This window comes from Echeneis naucrates, chromosome 10 (assembly GCF_900963305.1).
Source record: "Echeneis naucrates chromosome 10, fEcheNa1.1, whole genome shotgun sequence".
Lineage (NCBI taxonomy): Eukaryota > Metazoa > Chordata > Actinopteri > Carangiformes > Echeneidae > Echeneis > Echeneis naucrates.
Window position 1 is genome coordinate 14,246,462 of NC_042520.1, and position 21,950 is coordinate 14,268,411.

The window sequence follows — 21,950 nt, forward strand, 5'->3', positions numbered from 1 at the left end:
ACAGATATTGGCATAAAAACAGACATCGGACATTTAAAAAAAAGGGGTGCATTTAATTTTTTAAACAGGTGGCTGAATTGGCGGAAACTCATATTGGACACGACTTGTAACACAAAGCAGAGCCTTTTTAATTCAGATAACATGTCTGAAGGGGGTCTTCCAGCGTCCAAAGAAAATAGTAAAAACTTTGCCGCAACAGTGAAAATGTCCATTCCACTAACCCTAGAACATACATTGTGAGTGCAGGCTTTGTCCCAGAATAACAGAAGCTTTTGAGATAACACAGAGCATTTATAAAAATGTTTTCTTTTGACAAATGCACTAATACCAGTAAGTGGTTCTTCAAATTTCTGTCATTTTAAAGTCAGCTCTATTTTATATTTGACTGAAGTAAGCCTCAAAATCTCAGTAGGTACAAACAAAATTAAGCATCATTGCTGAATATATGTTCACGTCTTTAAAAACAAAAAGTATGCCAAATAAAATACATATAATACATCTGTGGCATTAGGAACCAGACAGCAGGGTCCTACTCCAAGTTAAGAAGAGGTTGATTTTTCTGAGATTTTCCAGCAACCAACTACTCTGGTTCAGTCCAGTCTCCCGACGTTGGATGAGGTCACTGCCCCAGGAAGGAAGCCATAGGATCATCCGGCCGGCTGCGTTTCATGCGGAAGGCCTCCATCTCCTCCTCAGTGGGTGCTTTCACTTCATGCAGGCTGCTGTATGGCCTCTTTCGCTCATCCAACTGCATTATTGCATCTATGTGCCTCACCCGTTGGTCCTCTGCTTCAAGGGCCTGCGAGGAGAAAACAGATTGGTGGTTAATGGCTGAAGTGAGCTGAACCAGAGATAAAGTCAACTAAACAACTGACAACAATCAGGTTTAAAAAATAAAATATTTTTACCTTCCTGAGCTTCTCCTTCTTTTTCTCTTCATCTTCTGAGTCACTGCTGTCTGAGTCACGCTTCTTGTTCTTCTTGCTCTTCTTTTTCTTCTTCTTCTCTTTCATCATCTTATTTCGATGCATCTGATGATTGTAAACATTGAAATAATAAAAACACAAGGAGAGTTATCTTTGCTTCTGGCCAAAAATAAAAATAAAAAGATGAACAAAAAATGTTTATGAACAATAACCTCTTCAGTGTCACTTACTTCCAGTAGAGATTTGGGCTCTTCTTCATCCTTTGGCTCAGTAAGTCCCTCTTCAAATGGAACACACTCCGAGTTGTTCTGCAGGTTATTAAAAAGAACCAAAACAGCCCCATGTTACAAAGCCAACATTTCAAAAACAAAATAAACAAAAATTATTTAAAAATATATCAATCCGTGTATCAAACAAAACTTTTAATGCTCTTATTGTAAACTTACTATTCCAATTCCAGCCTCTCCTGTGCAGTAACTCTGTTTGACCATGGAGTGACAACACTTGTATCCCCAGCAGCCGTCTTTCCAGTATGAGCCCCAAACGCACTAAAAATTTGAAATAGTTTTTGAAATTATATACAGTTAATTCAATTTACTAAATCAGCAACAGCAACAATCTGTCTTTCTGTTCTTACAGTGTGGTTGTTGATGAGCACATCCTCCTCATACTTGGAGCGGGCAACAGCTTTTTCAAGCCCTTTCAATACAGCACCATGGCGCGAGTACTCCACGTAGTCCTCCGTCTGGGCCAACAGCAGCTCTCTTGGTGGAGCATCCAGGTGCTCTTGACCCCCATACTGTATCACAAATAATGCAAAAACAAAACCAGTGAAGAAGACACTAAAGCAGTAGATGATAGATGATAGATCACACTGTGAGATACATCCACTGACATTTCGGGCTTTGATGGCCAAAGGCAACCACTTCTAAAGTTCTGTCAGAAATCTGAGACATCCACCACTTTTGCTTAATTTATTTGTTTCAACAGTGGTCATCTGACATATATTCTGTGCTGGAACCAAGACTGTTAGTCCCTTGTCATGGTTCCCAATGAATCAACCAGCAAGATATCTCACAGTATATATGGGCCATTAGTTAGTGCCATACTATCTTAAAATAAATGATCACCTTCTCCAAAATGCTCTCCCGCTGTTCCTCTTTAAAGTCCTCCTTCTTAACTTTGAAGGACCGGTGGAGCAGCTCCAGCTTGGTGGGGTCAGCCTGCAGATGCACTTCTGAGCCTCTCTCATAAGCCTCCCAGGCAAACACTGGCACAACATAAAACAACAGTAATTACATCAGAGCGTAACACAAACGCATGTTGCACGCCTGTTTGTGTTGTGAGTCTCATTTGTCTGGTCCCATCTAGTTTGTGAAAGCAAGGAACTGATCATAGCCAGCAAAAATGAAATTAATCAGTTTTTTTTTTTTTTTTGGGGGGGGGCGCTTTGGCTGTACACCCATGTAACACAATTACAGAAAATAAACAAAACAGCATAAAGCCACTAACCACTGTTGTAAGTGGTCTTTAGCTTCTCTGAATCATGGTAACAACCTTTCAATACTACTAACATTCGCTTAGTTAATATATGTCAAAGATGAAACACTGCTCATGTTTACTTTACTGTTCCTTGGAATAATGACCTTGCTCAAATCAGTTGTAGGGAGTGAGTGACTGAGGCATACAGTAGCCAAAACAGTTTTGGGGGGGGGGGGGGGGGGGGGGGGGAATACAGACATATTCAATAGGAGTGGGAATCTTACTATCTCATGTACGATTCAATTACTTTTGGAGCTACGATTTTCAATTCAAAATGATTTGATTCATAATGATTTCTGCTCCAATCTATAAGTGTACAAATGATCCATATCGACATTTTACATAAACACGTTTTTTTCAGAATGAAAAGGAACGTATCTGTTGGAAAAATGTTCCGAAGGGGGTCACTAATAATGAATGAATAATTAAATTAACGTACGAATGAATGTGGTGACTGTGTTGTGTAGTGTGAGTGTAGTGGGCGCGGTTCAAAACTCAGTGGGGGCAACTGAACATGTCTAGGTTAACTGGTTAATTGGTGACGAGTAATTGACTAGGTTACAGCAAGGAATGGAGACCCCCCCAGCTCCTACACCAGGCCGGCGATGGCACCCCTCCAGAGAGTAAAGACTAGACTCGACCTGAGACGGAATCTCCCCTGACACTAGATCAGACCAGACTAGACTAGACTAAGCACCGGACCTCCCCACCAAAGAATAGAACGGACCGCAGCAGAGACCAGACCCCTCAGATCTGGGGGGGGACTAATGTGGGAAAAATTTAAACGGAATTTTGGAAAAAAAATAGAAAGGATTTTAATCTTCAAATCTTTGCCTTCAACAAGGACGGGGCCAGTTGAATCTCTCTTTCCTCCATTATAGTAGTTTCCTCGTTTTGGTGCTTACCACACGTTTATGTGACGTCAGGATGTCCTGCATACAAAATGGAGCCAGACAGCCTGCAGATTTATTTATTTTAATCGATTTTGGGACATTTTAAATCAATTCAGAATTGTAGTAAATGAGAATCGCGATTTTTATAATCAATCAATTTTTTTGGCACACCCCTAATAATTCAAGCATGACCCCCAATGCATTTTTTGCCAGCTGCTGTGTTTTTAATGGCACCAACAAACCTACTTCCCCTGGAAATGTCAAATTTTTTTTCCCCCATCAAAGTAGAAATATTACACTTGTCTTTTTCAGTGATACCAGAAAAAAGTTCTTTGTACAACAGAGTAGAAGCGGAGAAGTGAGATTTATGTGACTTACACTGCGTTTGAGCCATAGTAATGGTGTCTCCTGAATAGCGAGCAAAGTTGTCTCCAGCATACCCGACCCTGTCAAACAAGACAAAAATACAAGTATTTAGATCATATATCAGTTAAAATAAAATCAGGAAATACAGTAGGAGTAACTTACTCATCTGGATTCATGCCAGTGTTGGAATACGGGTTTTCTCTCATAGCTCGAGTCTTTGGATCGTAGTAGGCAGAGTTTGGATCCAGATTTCTCAAGTACTGGAAGAGAAAGATGTGAGATATTTAGATTGTTGACCTCAATGACACTCTCTCAACTCTTAATGATGCCTCAATAGACATGTGTTTCTTACTTTAGCTGTATCTTCTCTGATACGCAGATTTCTGACAGTGATTCGTCTCTTGGAGTCGAAATTCTGACCTGGCATGTCGATGTCATCTGCATACTTATCTTCATCTTCATCCTCACTGTCATGTTCCCACTCCTGCAGGCAAAAGATTCAGTGCATTCAATAAGATCAAGCAATCTTAATCTGCCGAACACACTTATCGCAAAATCTCAACACCCTCAATTATTTCTGGAATTTACTGAATACGTACAGATTTATCCAGTTTTCCAGAGGCTAACTCATCCTGGAGTTTCTGTGCCTTCAGAGTTCTTTTGGCCTGAGAGACAGAAACAAACAGAAAGTCAGTCAGTTTCATGTAATAATACATGATAGACATAATAGAATTGTAAAAAGACAACTTTTGATCAATGTTCTGAACCCGATGATACGACCCCACCTGACTTGTGTCCTAATGCATGCATGCATATGAATATTGGTTCTGAATTCATGTTGCCCATAACAAAGGTAATTCAAATTTGATTTCTGAAAATAAGGGACTTTTAATTGGCAGATATCAATCTGATTAATACACATTCCAATATGAACAATCAGTTCAGTTGGGAGTTTTTTTGCATATTGTTTGAATATGGCTCTCGTTCATATTGTGCTGAATAAAAAGCTGTAGACATCTGCAGCCTTCAGAGAGATGTTTACTTTTTTCCTACAAAACAAAACAAAACAAACCACCAGGGCTTAACCACAGGGAATTTACCACATGACTACTCACCAGGTCTACTTTGGCATACTCTTCCACAATACGCTGGTGTTCCTCAGGGTCGTAGCCATTCCAGCGATCTCGCTTTCCATCATAGTCCAAGTCAAGCTGGATTTGACTATGTTCATCTGGGGCTATGTCTATGCCTGTGAACTTTGCCCCAACTTTTCTGGGTCGCTGATAGGACCACAGTGAAGATCAGATAATAATTTCAGCATAACAAGTCGATTTCAGCATAATAACAATAGCATTAACGTAATGTGTTAGAAATGACCAAAAGTACATATCTACTATTAGACAAAAAATGTATCTATTCATTTTACCTCCAAACAGTCTTTCTTCTTGTGCGTCATAGCACCACAGTTTTCACAAGCTCCTTTGCGGTATTTGGTCGAAAGAGAATTCTGTTTGGAGAAAAAAATAAAGCCATGAACTTAAAGGTTCATTTATTCAAAGTAAGTGAAAAGAATTCAATAACTCATTCTGACCTCCTGTACTCCTCTCTTGTACCACTCTCCAATGGCTGAGTATTGCTTCTGGTTTTCAGTCTGTGGTCTCTGATGCTTTAGTGTGGGTCTCTTGGATGGGTCAATGTACCATGGTACTGATGAAATGTACTGTGGGATGTGGGGGTTAATGTCCCTGGAGAGGAGAAAAAACAGCACGTTTTCAATATTACTATCAAAAAAGCTGCTTCATTGACTTCGGTGAGAGTGAAGGAGTTTTGTCAATTAGGAAAAGGAAACAATTAGGTTAGAAGTTAAGGGAAAGTAATAGGAAAGGATGGCTGAGATGTGAGAGATACGCTTGTTCCCAGCATGTAAACAATAATTTCACTAGACATGCAAGAGTTGGTTGTGTTAAACATACTGAACCTTGACAACAAAGTAAATTTTTCACACTAAACCCAAAATTAATTGTGAATTATTATGGGGTTTGTTTTTATTTCCAGGGACCACAAAGTTGAGCACCAAATCAAACATAATTATATGCAGAACTTGGCTGCTGCCATGAATGGTTTATATCTTTATTATATCTTAATAGTTTATATCGAGACAATAAACACGAAGTGTCTAAATGAGCCAGACTGAGCCAGAAGCAGACTCTTCACTGAATTATCAAAACTTACTTTCCCTCCTCATCCACTTCAGCTGGAGCATTTCCCAGCTTCCTCTGCTCCTCCAGCTCCTTCTTTTTTCTCCAGTCCTCTCGGGTCATCTTCTTTGGCTCATCCAGCCCAACGATGCCCTCCGTGCTGGCGCTGGTCTGCTCGGCCATGACTGAACCTGCTATCACAACAACCCCACGTTAAAAGATCAACAACGTCTCGACACAACCAAGTGAGTGCTTAACAGAAACATTACGTGTATCGGGAACATCCTTTCTTCCATAGTGTTGGTTAGATTCACCCTCCGTCGTGAGCAGCTCAATATTAGAAACGTTAAAACACAACGTACCGACATCGGTAGCTAACTTAGCTGTTCTTAGCTGTTGGCTTCAACGTGGAAGAAATGTTTCCTCTAATTTCATCTAATAAGAAGAACAGAGAAAATATGCTCGTTACCTTGCTCCATCACAGATTCGACAGATTGGCTTTTCCCTTCAGAAGCTTTACTTTTCTCTCTCGTGTCCTCTGTTTTTGAGTTTGTTACTTTTGTTTTGACTGACGCACCGCTGTCGCCATTTTACAACGACCACAATTACCCGACGTCCCTCTTTTTACGGAGATGATGACATCATAAATATGCGACGTATCAAACGGCGTAGTGTTGGGAGGTTTTACCGACTCAGGGCTTTTAATTTCGTTCAGTTAAATAAACGAATCATTTTCAAGTCATTCGTTCATTTCGTTCACTGGAACCAGTGTGGCGCTGTAGCTGTCTGACGGCTTTCAAACTCTGAAGAACAACAAGGTTTGCTTCACTTGGCATATAATACACAAGTTTGCTTTTGTTAAACTATTGAGCACCCTTTTGGGCCAAAGCCTAAAGTTGAAATGACTCATTTAATTTTCTGGTAGGAGAGCGCTCCACCTGCCATTAAAAATGATTCCATCTTTCTGTGATGGCTGTTCACTTTAGCCTACCTGCTCACTGAAGACCTGTAATAACAGCGGTCATGTTACTGCTGTAACCACGTGAACAATGAACGAAAGACCCGAAGACCCGTGGGTATGAACCGCAAACGAATCACTCATTTCTACACTGAGAATGCACAGCAGCCATGAGACAAGTGAACGAGAGACTCAATCCCGAAGACCCTATTTTGACTCGTGAATAAACCAGTTCACTGAGAATGTGCAGCGGTCATGTGACAAGCAAACCGGAGACTCAGACCCGCAGACCCTATTTTATGAGTCGAGAACGAATCAGCCATTCCTACACAGAGAATATGTGGCAAAAAGACGTTTTTAACCCCCCCCCCGCCACTGGGGGGCACAAACATACTGATCGGCCCCACAACTGTAAATGCTCCACCTAAGGACGACATCGCCAGTGTGTCTTTTACCTGCTCCTAAGGCCTTGTTTTGAATGAGTGTCCCTTCATCAAAATAAAACTTTGACATTTTTTGTTGAAATTAAGTGATACAGAATAAAGTTTGATTTAATCGTGTTTTAGGGCCTTGATGACATCAAGCACATAACTAAAGCACATGCCTATCAAAAAGGTTTTATTTTACTTTCCTGCTTTCAGACCATGTCTTGTTAAACAAAATGCTGTTTGAAAATAGACTGCAGATATAACCCTCAGTTCACTGCTGGTTATCAGCTATACTTAATGGGAAAAAGCTAAGTTTTCCAACTCAACCTGTGTGGAACAATTATTTAACAGGTTACAGAACTCACTAGTACCAAAACTTATCCCCCCTTCCCTTTAATGATGAACATTGCTGACTTATCGAACACCCACACTTACAAAACATGGCAGTCACAGGTAGCTTCAATCTAGCTTTGCTCCGATTCTAAAAAGATTTGGTTATGTGAGCATAATGAGAAGGAAATGCTGGATGCCATGTTACCATGGGAATAAGTACTTTTTATTGTAATTTTGTTAAATTACAGCACTGAAACAGCAATAATGAACATAAAACCGATTTGTGATGCATAATTTGGCTGTGCAAGTTATTTTAATCGCCTGTGTTTCTGAACCTGAGCTCTGACCTACATGTCTGAGAAAAAAAGATGATTTGATAGAAACTTTGATTCAATAAAAAAAAGAACAGTGTTGTTTTTGTTTTTTACTTGGCAAGAATAATTTCAACCTTGATGACTCCAGTGGGTTTATTTTTGCATTCTACCAAGTACCAAGCAGATATTGTTGTGCCTAACTGTAACATGGACCAGTGAGAACACTACTTTTATTTATCATTCCTGTAATTAGAAAGACAAGTACGACAAGACAGTAACAACAACATAAGATGCCCTTATGGTGACAGTTTGGTCAGCTGAAACTTCTCAACTTTTTCTTATATTCCGAACATTTAAAAAAGGCCAAAATGTAAACAAGTATGAGAAAACAGAACAAAAGAGAATAACAGCACCAGACACAAATAAACATATTGACAGAAGTATAAAGAGATGGACTGTATCCGTCCTCCGGCCTTAGCACCAGTACACATCCCCACTGTCAGTCCAGCAGTAGATGAGAAGGCAATGCAGTACCAAAGTGAAGGCAGTGTTGCATTCAAGTAGGTACCAAAATATGAAACTCTTTCTTTCTTTTGTCTATTGGGAGTTTTTATTGAGAATATCTAAAGGAATGGATGGACCAAGTTATTTATCATCATCCTCCACTCTTCCCCATTCCTCCAAACCCGCTCCTTCCACTTCTCCATCATCAGCATCTTCATCCACATAGTCACCCGAGGTGTCATACACCACCTCTCCTTCATCATCATCGTTGTCGTCATTGTCGTCGTCGTCATCATCATCATCATCATCGTCATCATCGTCGTCGTCATCATCGTCATCGTCGTCGTCTTCATCATCGTCGTCCTCGTCATTGTCCCCCTCCTCTTCTTCCAGCAGGTCACCACCATACAGTGGCTCCTCCTCTTCATCCTCCACTATCGCCATCTCCTCAATTTCATCCTCTTCTACATCCTCATCATCATCGTCTTCTACCTCTTCTACGTCTAACCCACACACCTCCCCATCCTCCACTTCACCATCCTCTCTCTCATCTTTGAAGGAGGTAGAAGTGGAAAATACTTTCCCCTCAGTCCTGTCTGTGAGGTAAGATCTGCTGGAGGGGATGAAGCTTGAAGTAGCAGTCTTTGTGTTGATGTAGAGACGGGGAGGAGGCTCCTGCCTGCCCAGTGCAGCCTGACCAGCAGGGGAAGAGATGGTGGCAGCCGAAGAACTGGTTCTTCTGGAGTCCGGGACCAGTGAGGAAGGGACCATTACTGCCATGGCCACGGGCCTCACAGAGGTCGTGGTGTCCCTGTATTCACGGATTTCTCCTGGCTCCAAAGGCTCTGGCCCACATGGGTCATGTTCACTGCAGGACAATTTGCCATCTAACTTGGAAATGAAGAGCATGCCTTCACGATGCTCCTTACAGTAAGAGCTTGGACACATCTCGCAGAATGATGCTGCCTCTTTTCCACAGATGTCACACTGGTGCCACGGACACTCCCACCGACCTGAGGATGAGACTAGTGTCATTGCTCAACACGCAGTATATCACAATATACACACAATATATTGTGGGTTTAGGTTAAAAAGGCACAAACTGGTTTTACCCAAAAATTATAACAGTTGCAGAATCTTATAAAGTTTTCAGAGTTCTGATTAAAATGGCTTTTCAAAAAATCTTAAACTGGCTGTTCAGCTGGTAGAATTTTATGTTAGCAGCAGATGATCAATGAGAGTGTTTTGTAGATCTCGTTATTTTGCCATGATTCAACATAAAAGAGTCACTTAACATTTTGCTGGTTATTAAATTTTGCCCTAACAAATTTGTCCATATTACTACTATGCAAATAAAAAGACAACCCAAACATCAGACATAAAGGTGAAAGTCATGATAAAATATGATTGAAATACAGATTGACGTAGTAGAACATCTTTAGTAATGTGATTTTTGTTAAAAGCAATTTTTACAACCATTAGAGGAACAGGTCTCCAGCTTTACTTGCCTGCAGGCCTCTTGGCCAAGTTGAGACAGTCAGCATGATAGACCTTTGGGCAGCCCGGCTTCTTACAGGATACAATCTGTCCCCCATCACCACAGCTGAAACATTCATCTTCTCTTTCCTTGGTCACTTCTTGCTTCGTCTTCTTCTTCATGGGGACCTTTCTTTTTCCTTCCTTCAGTTTCAGTTTCTCTGCTGGCGGCTGATTCTAAATAAGAGAGAGAAAGTTTCTCAAAACAGCCCTTCTTTTAAGTTCGAAATGTAGGTAAGGACGGTTAGAAGATCATCGAAAGGCTTATAATAAACGCTGCTGAAGCAATAAAGCTGATGAAAATGTGTACATTTACCTTTGGCCGGACACCAAGGAAGCCACTGCAATTGGGTGCTCCACATTTACAGACAGTTTTCCCATTTCCACGACATTCAAGGTTATAGTTGAATGTCAGCTCCACACCTAAAGGACACAACAGGGTTAGCGCTATATTGTGTAGATTGTAAATGAGAGGGGAAAAAAATACATCTGTATTGTTAATCCTATGAAGTACAAAAACAACCAATCTGAGTTGTCCATCAAACCTTTTGGGATATCTTGTAGAGCAAACAGTCCCACCCTGGTGTCTCCGTTCACAGTCCACTTCTGGGTCTCACAGTTTGGCTGGCAACTGTGGTTCATGAAGCGGGCCTGGTTCCCTTTGGGCCCGGCATCAATGATCCGGTCCTGCAATTTAAAAATTGTAGGTTTGCACAAAACATCTGATCTACGTTTTCACTTTCAACTGGGTTTCTAAATTTGGCAATATACTGTGATTGTGTCAGCAGGTATTTAGCTCAGATTCACCTTGTCCAGTGTAAGCATGTAGAAGTTGCAGATGTCATTCTCCTGGGCATGTCTGATCCTGGCTCGACATTCTTCTTCATCTATTACCTCTCCCACATATTCACTGACAAATGCTCCCTGACAATTGAAAGGGTAAAAAAATGAAAAGAATAATCATCATAATTGTCAAATTTAATGTGTTAATCCAGATTTTTTTTTTTTTTTTAATATATATGTCTAAATCTGGACACCCCCTTTTCTCTATAAATAAACCTATTGAGTATTTGAATATTGCTTTCTTTCATGAGTTTTTTTTTTTTTTTTTTTTGCTCCCACAAAATGAAACACAATTAATAATTTTAATCGTTTGGCAGCCGTAAAATTACAATGTCTTTAGAAGTTACAATTAAAAAAACTTTGTTTGTTTGGTTTTTTTTTCTTCTTTTCAACCTACCTTCTTGATGTCCGACACACCACGTAAACCCCAACCACAGGACAGCGTCCTGTAAATTTCCACAGCTGTGTACTGGCGCTTTGTGAAGGCTTGGTTCTGACATCGCTCCCCTGCAGCACAAACCTGAGGGTGGCACTCGTACATCAGCATGCGGTTAATGCACTCTGAGTCAATGCTGCAGGGATTCTCATCAGAGGCCTTGCAGTTGCAACGTGGGATCTCTGATAGGTCAGCTGTGATGATCTGCACCTTCCCAATTGGCCGATTTACCTTAAGAGACAGCAACAAGAGTGGGATTTTTACAGTACATCTCTATGAAATGGTCTTCGGCCAGTCTAGATGGGCACAGATGCGTATCTGGCGACATGCCTTACCCTAATGTGCCTGTATGGAGGCGGTTTCTTATCATTCTTTCTGTCCTCCTGAAGCTGTCTCATTTCCTTCTCTGCCTGGAGCTCTCTAAACCTCTCTGCTGCCTCAGTCAGGGCTATGACGACAAAGATCATCTTTACTCAGTCTACTGAAGCATACAATTGAGGTAAATTGAATAGAGATGCCTAAAAGTGTATTTTACATCAGTTAATGTACACGCATACCCTTTTTGTACACTGCATCAGCACCCTTCCCCATTTTCTCAATGTTGTGAGTGTCACCCTCCATGTATGGGAAGACTCTGGCCTGGTACGTCCACACAAAATCTTTTGAGCCGAAGAACTGCACTGGAAACTCCCCCACCTCATGCTTCATTCTCAATATGTTAGTTGGAACATCTTTGGCCAGACAGACTTCTGCAGGCCACCACCTAAAGGGTAAGGTCAGGTTTCATAAGTGCAAATATGCTTAGGGCCACTGTGTATATGTGAAGGTGATGTTAAACCTTACCTGTAACGTCCCCATTTGACCCACAGAATGTCCTTGATATGAGGCTTCTTTCCAGCCTTGCAGTCATTGCAGAACCAGCTGCCCTGAGGCATGTCCATATTCAAACATTCCCTATGGAAAGCAGCGGGACAGGCCTCACAGCACAACAGACTGCCCCCTTTAAAAATGACAACACAATAACACACCGATAAGGGCAATGACAACAAATTCATTTAGTTTTGTACATTTTTATTTTTTTCGTGGCAATTAAATTTTTTCCTCATCTACAAAATGTCAAAAACCAAGGAAAATTGGCCATTGTGGATTACCAGAGACTAAATGAGGTGCAGATTTCATTTCTTCAGTTAATGTAGCCAAAGGCTTTTGAATTACAATATGTGAAACATCAGATTTTCTGAGGGATAATTAACTTCCATCACTTGTCTCCCGATGAGTTGATGATCTTGTGGATACACAATGCAGACCATTAAGAAACATTGATATAAAGTAGAACAGCTGCAGCTACCACACTTTATAACATCAATGTTAGTAAACACTGCTCAACTCCAGCATTTGTGAAAGTCTTGACAGATGAATTTGGGGGACTATGGCCATTCAAGGTCCTGCATTAAAGATTCAGATTAGTGTGGAGATCAGCTATAAAAATCAAGACTGTTTTACATGAATAATTAGAACTTCTAAGTAGGAGTATGTAAGTTACCGGATGCTATTAAAATGGAAAACACTGATCTGAAAAGTTTTTTTCCCCCCCGAACAGTTTGCAACAGTGTGATCAGGTCATTTCACTTAGCAGTTTCACACTTGAGCGCTTAGCAAAAATCATTTTGATGGCAGATTAGAAGTTAGCATAAAAAAAAACCATACTTGCCTTCAGAGCAGACGAAGCACCAACTAACATTGATGTGTTCATGGTTCTTGCAGCCTTTGCGTGGAGTAAAGTGATTCGGACAGAGGAAACTGTTGTTTGCAAGCACCAAGCTGCCTGCTGCCATGCAGTTATCGTTGGCATGATAAGCCACAGGGCAGCGTACGCACCGAGCCAGACGTCCTAGTGCAAAAACACAAAGGAGCGAAGACTGACGTTACACTGTGCTCTCAGGCCGTTTAATGCATTATATATGCACTTTTACTCCAAAGGTCACGTTACCATCCAACTTGATTGCCACAAATTGATTATTGATTAAATGGTACAGTATTAACGGAAGACAGTACACAAAACCAAAGAAAGAGAGACTATAAATTATAATGACTACAAGTATACTTTTAACTGATGATCGCCTGCACTCCATACATTGCACATATGGCACGACATACAGAGAAAGTGGGAAGCTGTTCAACTGTTTTTTTTTTGTTTTTTTTTTTAAATGGAGAGGAGTTGCAATACTCAGCATCTTTTTGATTTTTTAAAAGTTCTTGAGTAAACAATTCATTGAAAATCACTGTCCATCGCTAGTGTGCACACAGCATCTCAGACTTCTGGCTTTGTTTCTAAAGAGGCCTGACATTATTAAGTAAATGGCATTCATAGAATAGGTGGATAATTTTTATTTAAGCTAAAAGTGATGCAAATAAAGATTTATAGGGAATCTCTGAACAAAAATTTTAAATTTACGTCGTGATTACTTAAGACTTACATTCTGATTGCAGGTCTGCAGTTTAGTTAAAAACACAGATTCATTTTGTACTAAATAATACAAGATGGTGGCGATGGCTGAAATGAAATATTAAAACATTAAACGCATCTATACATTGTTGCTGAGTAGGTAGAGAATTGGCGATGGTTGTAGTTTAATCTCTAATAAGGAGACTTCAGTGCACTATATTCACTGTTCTATGAATAATGACAGTGACTTGACTGTGTTTAAGAAGTCAACACATTCAAAATCAGTGGGACCATTTATAAAATGTAAATGTCATATAATCGACAAGCAGAATGGCGCTTACCCTTAGAGCTGCAGACGTTGAGAGGGTTGGTGATGTGGCAGGACAGACATACATGCAGGGAGCAGCGGAAGCCTTTGTTGTGCGGCTGGGTTGCAGAGTAAGCCAATATACAGTCGATATGGTAGAATTTCCCACACAGCGGTATCATGCAGCGCTTTACCCCATTTCCAGACTTCTTACATACAAAGCATGTGTGGACACCTGGAGGAAACGCAAAGATATAAGAATTTTTAACCTCAAAAATACATTTTTGTATTTTATTGTATAATCAGGTTAAAGATTGGCGCTAACGCCCGCGTCGTGACGATGACATCATACTCACCGGTGTTGCATTCCCGACAGAGGAATTTTCCCTTCGGAACCACTGACAGGCCGATACATTGCGGGTGAAAGGCTCCATAACAGTGGCCCTCACAAACCAACAGGTCCCCAGTCCTCTCACATACCTGCAAAAATACAAAATAAAATACCATATGCTGTGTCCAAAAGCGAGCCAAGGACGGTTAAAAATATATATGTACAGTCCCATAGGTTATCTCACCTGACAAACATTCTCCTTTAAAGACGTTGCTCCAATTTTACCTTTTATATCCACATGGGTAGAAAGGCTTTCATTCAAACTAACAGACTGTACCTGTGGAGATTGAGAGAGCTAGTGTTAGCCATGTTTATGGATGGAGGACTACACATTTGTCCCTTTTGAATGAATGACCACATGCACACCTCAGGTTTGGGCATTACTGTTGAAGTGTGTACATTCTGTCTTTCCTCAGTGCTTAAGGTCTCAGTCTCCGTGTCTTGATTGGGGGTCATGGATCCCCGGGGGCTGGGGGACCTGTTAGGGATCACACCACTGGCAACATTTTGGCTCTCTGAGTGCTGAGGGGCAACAGAAGGAGTAGAGGATGTGCTGGGCATAGGCTTCTCTTTCTTCACAGTTCCAACCTGTGCAATGTGAGGTTGTTGAGGACAATTAAATACCCTCCACTGATTTCAATATTATATTTTTTGGTGGGATACGAGATTAGGCAGAGATTTTGCTACCTGAGTTTTCTTGACTAAGACCTTCACCTCAGCGGTAACTACACTCTGTCGCTTTAGTTCCTAAAAAGCAAACAGAACAAATTATACCATATATGTCACTTGTATTACATAGACACACAAATAATGTCATCTCAGTAATAACACACCCTTTTTTTTATGGGAGCGACAGACATTTCTTCTATGGGACATTCCAGCACCTTGTGTGACAGCTTCCTTGGCCTCTTTCTCTCTTGGATTAATAACCCTGTATCTACAGGGAAGAAAAATAGTTGAATAATGCATTTTTTTTTAGGTCTAAAAGTTTCATAGTATTTCAGAGACAAATTCTTATTATGTGATAAGAACTAGTCAATATTCCAAACACCACCACTCTGTTTTGGAACATGCTGTATGACTGTAAGCTCCAAGTTAATTGTGACATTCAGTAAAAAGATACTCTTGAATTTCATTACCAGATTTAGGAGGTAGATCAGTTTCATCTGTTATTTCTGTTTCGAAGGGGGGTTGTGTTGTAGCTGAGAATACTGAGGATTCTTGAGGAGAAAGCTCATCCTGTGATGGGCTCTGTTCAGGCTCGGACAGAGTCTCGGTTGGCTCTACAGAGGATGAGGCTGAGGTAACAGATCCTGGTGTGGTACTGAGATCATGGAGTGCTGTCATCCCTGATGTCTGCAGTGTGCAAACATACAAACACAGCACATCAAATATGCATTTTCAAATTAAGAACATGTTCCAGTGATATTTCAGAAATCTGGTGGAAGTCTACCAGATTTGTTTCTCCAATGATAATCTTGATAACCTAGCGATTATATCATGGGATGATAAACCAATTTGTTCAGACATAATCAGGATAAAATGACTGTGATGTGAAATTATCCCCCCCCAAAATACATTTTAGAACACAAGACTGTGTTCCTTTAAAAAAGTGTTATAAAACAGTCTTCAATCATAACAACTTGTACACAATAAAAACTCAAAACAACAAAACACATAGCACACTCTGGACTGCACATTTATTATTTAAGGTGACATTGAGGCGTCACAGGCTGGTAGGACACAGCGGCCTGAATGTTTTTCTGAAATACAGACCATTGGAGAATTAAGTGTGAAAATTTTGGTACAACATTAAATGTTAAATTAAATGTTACATTAAATAACTTCAGAAATTAGGTTATTTCTATTTTTATTGAACGTAAACTAAGACAGAAACAAACTTTTTACCATTTTTGAAGATTCTGAGGTGTGTTTCTTTGATTTCTTCTTTGGAGCAAATATTTGTTCATACTCCTCGGTTGACTCCAGCAGCCTTTTAGTTGGCTTCCGGAGACGTTTGTTCTCTGCATGCCCTGTATAAACACACAACATACATAACACTTTGTTAGTCACTTTGCCATCACGGCGGACAAACTTGACAGCGGCAGTTTATGCCTTACCAGCTGTGATACTTGTCTCTAGTAAGTGGAAGTCCCTCTCTGTCTGCCTCTCAACTCCCTGACCAAGATCCAGTGATGGCCTTGTGACGTACGACCCGTTCATCTCAGCAGGCGCCCCACTCATACCCTCTGCTTTTTTCCCAACAGCCGCCTCAACCACCTGCCAGCGCTTCTTTGGAGCCACTGGGGATTCTGAGTTCTTGATGAGGTAGTTGGCCAAGGGATCAGCAGCAATAGGAGGACTAGATGCAGGATGAGCTAGGTCAGCATGGCCACTAACAAACTCCCTGCCATAAGCCATGTCAGCCAGGTCTGAAGAAAGCCCAGGAATGCTGAGTTTAAGTTTGGCAGGAAGTCTTTGTTTTCTCCTTTGCTTGTCTGCGCTCCCAGACCTAGCATGAACGGGAAAAACTTCACAGTGGTAGGTGTCAGCTGTCATTAGAGCTTTAGTCCTAGTCTTTGTTTTCACCGTTGTGTTGCTGGGTGTCATGGATTTCCTCATTTGGCCATTTTCTGTTTTGATCCCTTTGGTGAAACTATCATAAGAACCCTTGTGGTGGTCACTTCCTGTGGCAGTGGGGATGACCTGAGGTTCCTCTTTGATCAGGTCTGGTGACGGTGGGAGAGTCAGGGGGTTACCTTCTTTTTCTCTAATATCATGCATGTCTTTCAGCAGCATCAAAAAGGTACTGAATTTATAATTGGAATCAGGCCGAAATGCAGCAAGCTCAGAGTCAATGTTCTCTTTTGTGAGAGATTTAAACATTACTTCCTTGACATCCTGAAAAGCATCCATTGGTGAACTGGATGGGGATGAAGAACACGAAAGATCCTGGACAGTATTTTCAGTTTTGATCGTAACAGGATGTTGAGCGGTGACGCTGGAGCCTGCACACTTGATTAAGGAGCCATTACGAACAAGTTTCTTATCAGGCTTCCTTGCACGTCTTTTTGGAGAGCTGGGGTCAGCAGAAAAAGATGTATTGTTGAGTGATTCCCAGTTAGGAGACATTTCACCTTGGATGGGTGTTGGTACATTATTAATATAATTGTCATTATGAGTACTTGTTGCCGTTTGGCTTGAGGCCAATACATCTTTGAGATCTGTCTCCTCCTCTGCTTTCAGAGCCCTCGTCATCAGACGACTGCTGGCAGGAAGGTTGATCGAGTGCTTTTCAGTTGAACTGCTCAACAGTTCCAAATTCTGTTGATTTGTTTCTTTAGTTGTCACTTTATTTGTTAAAATGCTATCACAGGAGTTTCTGCATTGCTTTGTCTTTTCAGTAAACTTTGTTTTAGTTTTTGTGGGAACCTGCTCTTTTCTGACCAGCCTGTCAACATCCTGTATCGGAGACATTGCAGTCCGTTTGGGACGATGCAGCATTGGAACAGAATCCAGATCAGCATAAGGGGAGTCTGTTGGCTCTTCCTTTAGTGCAGATGTTTTCGAACAAAAATTGTCCATTACGGTTATGGCACCAGGTGATTCCTTTGATCCACCAACTATATGACCAAATATATCTGACAAACATTTCTTTTTCTTCTTGCAAGCTTTGCTCTTATTGGATTGAAGAGTAGAGTTTTTTATGAGGTGGTGTTCATTTTCATTGGGGGTTATATTTGATGATTGGGTTCGGTCAGAGTCCACAGAGCCGGCCTGTCGTGGCTTTTCAGGCGGGATCGGACCAGGTACACGCTCCTCTCCATTGATGGACATTGAAAGTAGACCTTCAGTGTTCCTTTGTCGACCGCTGAGCAGATACTCAGCTTCTGCTACACTGATTTTCCATGAAGTCAATAAACTTTTGGGTATCTGCCAAGAACAAAATTAACATTCAAGATAAGGTTTACAATAAGTATAGACTTTATTTAATATATATTTTTTTATTAGTTAGTTACCGTGTATTTGTAATCTTTCTCCTTCTGCTTCCCCCGCCGTCTGAGCACGGGTAAGTTTTCAAATTGATGGCCTCCTTCAAAAGGAAGAATGGCGTTACCTTGGACCCAGGCACATTCTACAATTTCTCCTATTGTCTCCAGGAAGTACATCCGACAGTGACGGGGACTGGGAACTGAGACAAAACAGAACAATTGACAACTTATGCTCTAACTGAAACACAACTGCCTTACAGTGGTTGATGTTGACCTCTAAGGCAAAGGTCACATTTAATCATAAAATCCATATGCAAATCAAATCTCACCTTTCATCTTAGTGTGGGTCCCCTGGTCTGGATCACAGGTAACTTGACAGGGCCACCAGGGTCGTCTGTTGAACTTTGCCCAAACCAAGTCTCCTTCCAAGTATTTTACTGTGGGAAGAGGCTTTTTCTTGGGGCTGTTGGACTGACCAGGACAATACAATTAAGGTTAACATCTGACAACTTCAACCACAGCACTTTATATTGTATATTTAGAATGAATAAATTCCTGTCATGATTTAACTCACATTACGAGTAACAAATTTTGATAACATTTTGCATTATTAAATTTTCCAAGCATAATGCATTAATATATTACTGTTAGCAACCTGCATGGCCTCTTGTGTAAGAACTAAGTGCTTTTTGTCCGTTTAACTGACTGTGTGTTAGTCAATAAATAATTTAATTAATTTAATAAATTATTTTTATTTTTTGGTCATGGTTTAATGTCTTTTATAAACAGGTGATTAACTCATATTAGTGTCACTTAACAAGTCTTTACAAGGTAAAATTACATTTATTACTTTTATGCATAGGCACTCATACACTTCCTGCGTGTTACTAAACAAACAAGATAAACTTTACGAAGTATCTCAAATGCTTCAGACTCACATTAGAGTTGGTGTTGGTTGGTGAAATAAGTCCAGGGTCAACAGAGGAGGGAAGTTCAGCATCACTGTCTGATTCCTCACCCAAACTCCACCCGTCCCTCATTGTGATTTCTGGAAGTGCACTAGGGCTTAGTGTGGGGTTGAGTTCAGATATAGTTTTGGACATCAAATTTAAGACAGTAGGTTTATATGTTCTTCTGTCCAACCCTGCATCGCGTGTGGTTTTACTGTCAGTAACAGTTCGGATTTGACCCAACTTTTGGGTGTCGTGAAAAGGCGTCAGTTCGTCGCTACTGTTGTGCTCCCCATCGTCATCCTCCTCCTTAATGTCACTGCTGTCAAACAGCGTGGACCCAAAATGCAGATAGTCATTTGGGATGGGAGAGCAGTGCTCCAAGCTGTCAGAACTTTGGGGTGAGAAGCCATTTCTGTTTATGTCCTGCATAGTCTCAAAAGGCTCCATGTCATCATTGCTCGGAGAAAGAGGCAGCTGGACCGACGGTGCTTCAAACTCATCATCGTCACTGATTGGACTTGCACACTGCAAGAGGTTCCGAGGATGGAGGTCCCTCTCCAGGCTGGGCCTGCTGACCACAGTGTTAAGGTCCTGCAGCCTCCTCAGCGGGCTGTAGCAGCGAGTTCGGTCAGGCTGATTGTACCCCAGTAAAGGGGGCTGTTTGAGGCTGGAGGTGGGCAGTTGTACAGTTGATGGTTGGTCTGAGACGCGCCTTACAATACCACATTGGTTTCCATAGGAAGTGCTAACAAGGCCATTGCGGGGCCTCAGCTCTGGCTGGCTGGTGCCAAACGTTGAGCCCCTAACAGCCTGTCTGTATGACTGATTCATGTTGTCATGGCCATGTCCTGGAAAATAAACAAGAGGCAGGTTAGCATGAATGCTCCGTGTAAGTTTCTCGTGAACTATGATCCATTGAGTAATATGTGTCGTCTAATACAAAAAACCATGGTGACATTCGCATTAAAAAAAAAGGCAAAAAAACATTGCGGAAATAGACATATCCAAACATATCCAGTCCGACAGAAACCTGTGAGGGAGCCTACCAGCAATGGACTGTGCGATCACATACACACACACACAAACACACACACTGCATGGCCTCCATACTGAGGCCGGTCGGACAGCACAAGACAAAACAGTGAACACAACCGCTGGCCCGCTCGGCTCATATCTCATTCACAAACTATCAGAAAATCAAGCCGCTTTGTCTTCTGGTTGTGGGTCATAGCAATGGCTGACGACTACAGTGAATGGATCAGCGGAGAGGCTGTAAGAGAGGCAGTGACACTGAGCCATCACAGAAACACAGTGAGTGGCTCACACAAACAAGCTACAACCACACACCGACATAGGAAGCTACTATGGACTCACAAAAAAAAGGGCTGATCAGCACTAAGTTCACAACACTATCAACACGTGGAAAAAGACAAAAAACTCACCATTTGGAGGTCGGTCACCGTGAAACCAACAATGGATGTGTAACAGTGTGGCACACGAGTGTTTTTCTCGGTTTGTGAAAGCGGATCTGCACAATCCCAGCTGCAGCAGCACTAGCAGGCCAAGGCACCGCTCTCATTCTCTGCACTTCATCGCCTCATCAGCGGCGGCCTCCAAAAACTGTCACCTCAAATACAAAATAACAAGTAAATCTCCATCACGCTGCAACAGAACACAGCAGCGAAATTCAATGTGCCACCACAGATCCCCGAACAGCCGCAGCGGCTTATTTACTACATGATTTTTGCCTGCTGTCGAAGTGCCCCCGGTTAATGTTAAAACAAGCCCAGACCGACTGTGTTGGTGAGCAGCAACCAATCGGCACTGCTACCCAACCCCCCGTCTGCAGAGGGCCGTGACACTCACCCTGCGAGCACACGCGCACACGGGCGCGCGCGTGCACGCGCAGGTGAAGTTTCTAATGCCCACTGGTACGTGACCATATATATTTAACGCAATAATCACAGATGACTGAATAACATGCTTGTTAGTTAGATTTTTTTTTTCTTATGTGGCGCATTTGTGTGCGGCTGGCCCGCTGCCTGTGAGTTAATGTGCACTGGCTGATCCAGACTGGCGACGGGAGAGATGGTGAAAACAAAATGATTGCCCTGCGCAAACAGCCTCACGGCCTGTGCGGTCAAACCCAACTCCGTGCGCCATGTTGCCTCCACAGAGATCTCTGACATGAGGAAACAGGCCGCCAGGCGCCGAGCAAAGGGACGGACACACTGAAGGAAACGTGAAGAACAACTGGGCCACTGCTCCCGTTCAAAAAACATCAGAACTTGTCTTCCGGCTCACATTAATAAGTGTTTGGTGCCCGTATTGTGTAACCTTGATAATAAATATACGCGCAAACGCAAAGCGCACAATGGGCTCGCTGCAGCGGGCCAGTCCGTCATGATCAAACAAAGCCCATGCAGTTACATGCCGACTTGACAGCAGAGGCGCTTACCTCTGTGCTGATTTTGTTTAAACTGTCGGGGTTGTTGGCTCAAATCTCTATGGGGTTCATTTCTCAAACCCATGAGGTGAATGGTACAGTAGAAAGACCAGAGCAGCTTCGAGAAGAAACTTATTC

At 41.7% G+C, this 21,950-nt stretch overlaps 2 protein-coding genes across 2 annotated transcripts; both read right to left on the reverse strand.

Annotated features, from left to right (window-relative positions):
- Positions 1-32: 32 nt before the first annotated feature.
- Positions 33-6,536, reverse strand: slu7 (SLU7 homolog, splicing factor). Its single transcript, XM_029512928.1, has 15 exons — positions 6,395-6,536; positions 5,960-6,119; positions 5,319-5,472; positions 5,154-5,234; positions 4,843-5,007; positions 4,327-4,392; positions 4,080-4,211; positions 3,890-3,987; positions 3,740-3,807; positions 2,057-2,196; positions 1,564-1,725; positions 1,373-1,474; positions 1,157-1,234; positions 909-1,031; positions 33-799 (listed from the first exon to the last, which is right to left on the reverse strand). The coding sequence occupies exons 1-15, from the start codon at positions 6,402-6,404 to the stop codon at positions 620-622; spliced, it is 1,719 nt and encodes a 572-aa protein (XP_029368788.1). The 5' UTR covers positions 6,405-6,536; the 3' UTR covers positions 33-619.
- A 1,315-nt stretch (positions 6,537-7,851) lies between these two features.
- nsd1a (nuclear receptor binding SET domain protein 1a) lies at positions 7,852-21,157 on the reverse strand. The gene is made up of 23 exons (XM_029512773.1): positions 20,809-21,157; positions 19,352-20,214; positions 18,743-18,884; positions 18,441-18,613; positions 16,542-18,354; positions 16,330-16,454; positions 15,561-15,777; positions 15,255-15,358; positions 15,109-15,168; positions 14,788-15,009; positions 14,606-14,698; positions 14,387-14,510; positions 14,065-14,265; positions 12,989-13,168; positions 12,121-12,277; positions 11,835-12,040; positions 11,613-11,725; positions 11,239-11,508; positions 10,806-10,922; positions 10,544-10,685; positions 10,315-10,421; positions 9,971-10,175; positions 7,852-9,475 (listed from the first exon to the last, which is right to left on the reverse strand). The coding sequence occupies exons 2-23, from the start codon at positions 20,195-20,197 to the stop codon at positions 8,604-8,606; spliced, it is 6,489 nt and encodes a 2,162-aa protein (XP_029368633.1). The 5' UTR covers positions 20,198-20,214; positions 20,809-21,157; the 3' UTR covers positions 7,852-8,603.
- Between the last annotated feature and the right edge of the window lie 793 nt (positions 21,158-21,950).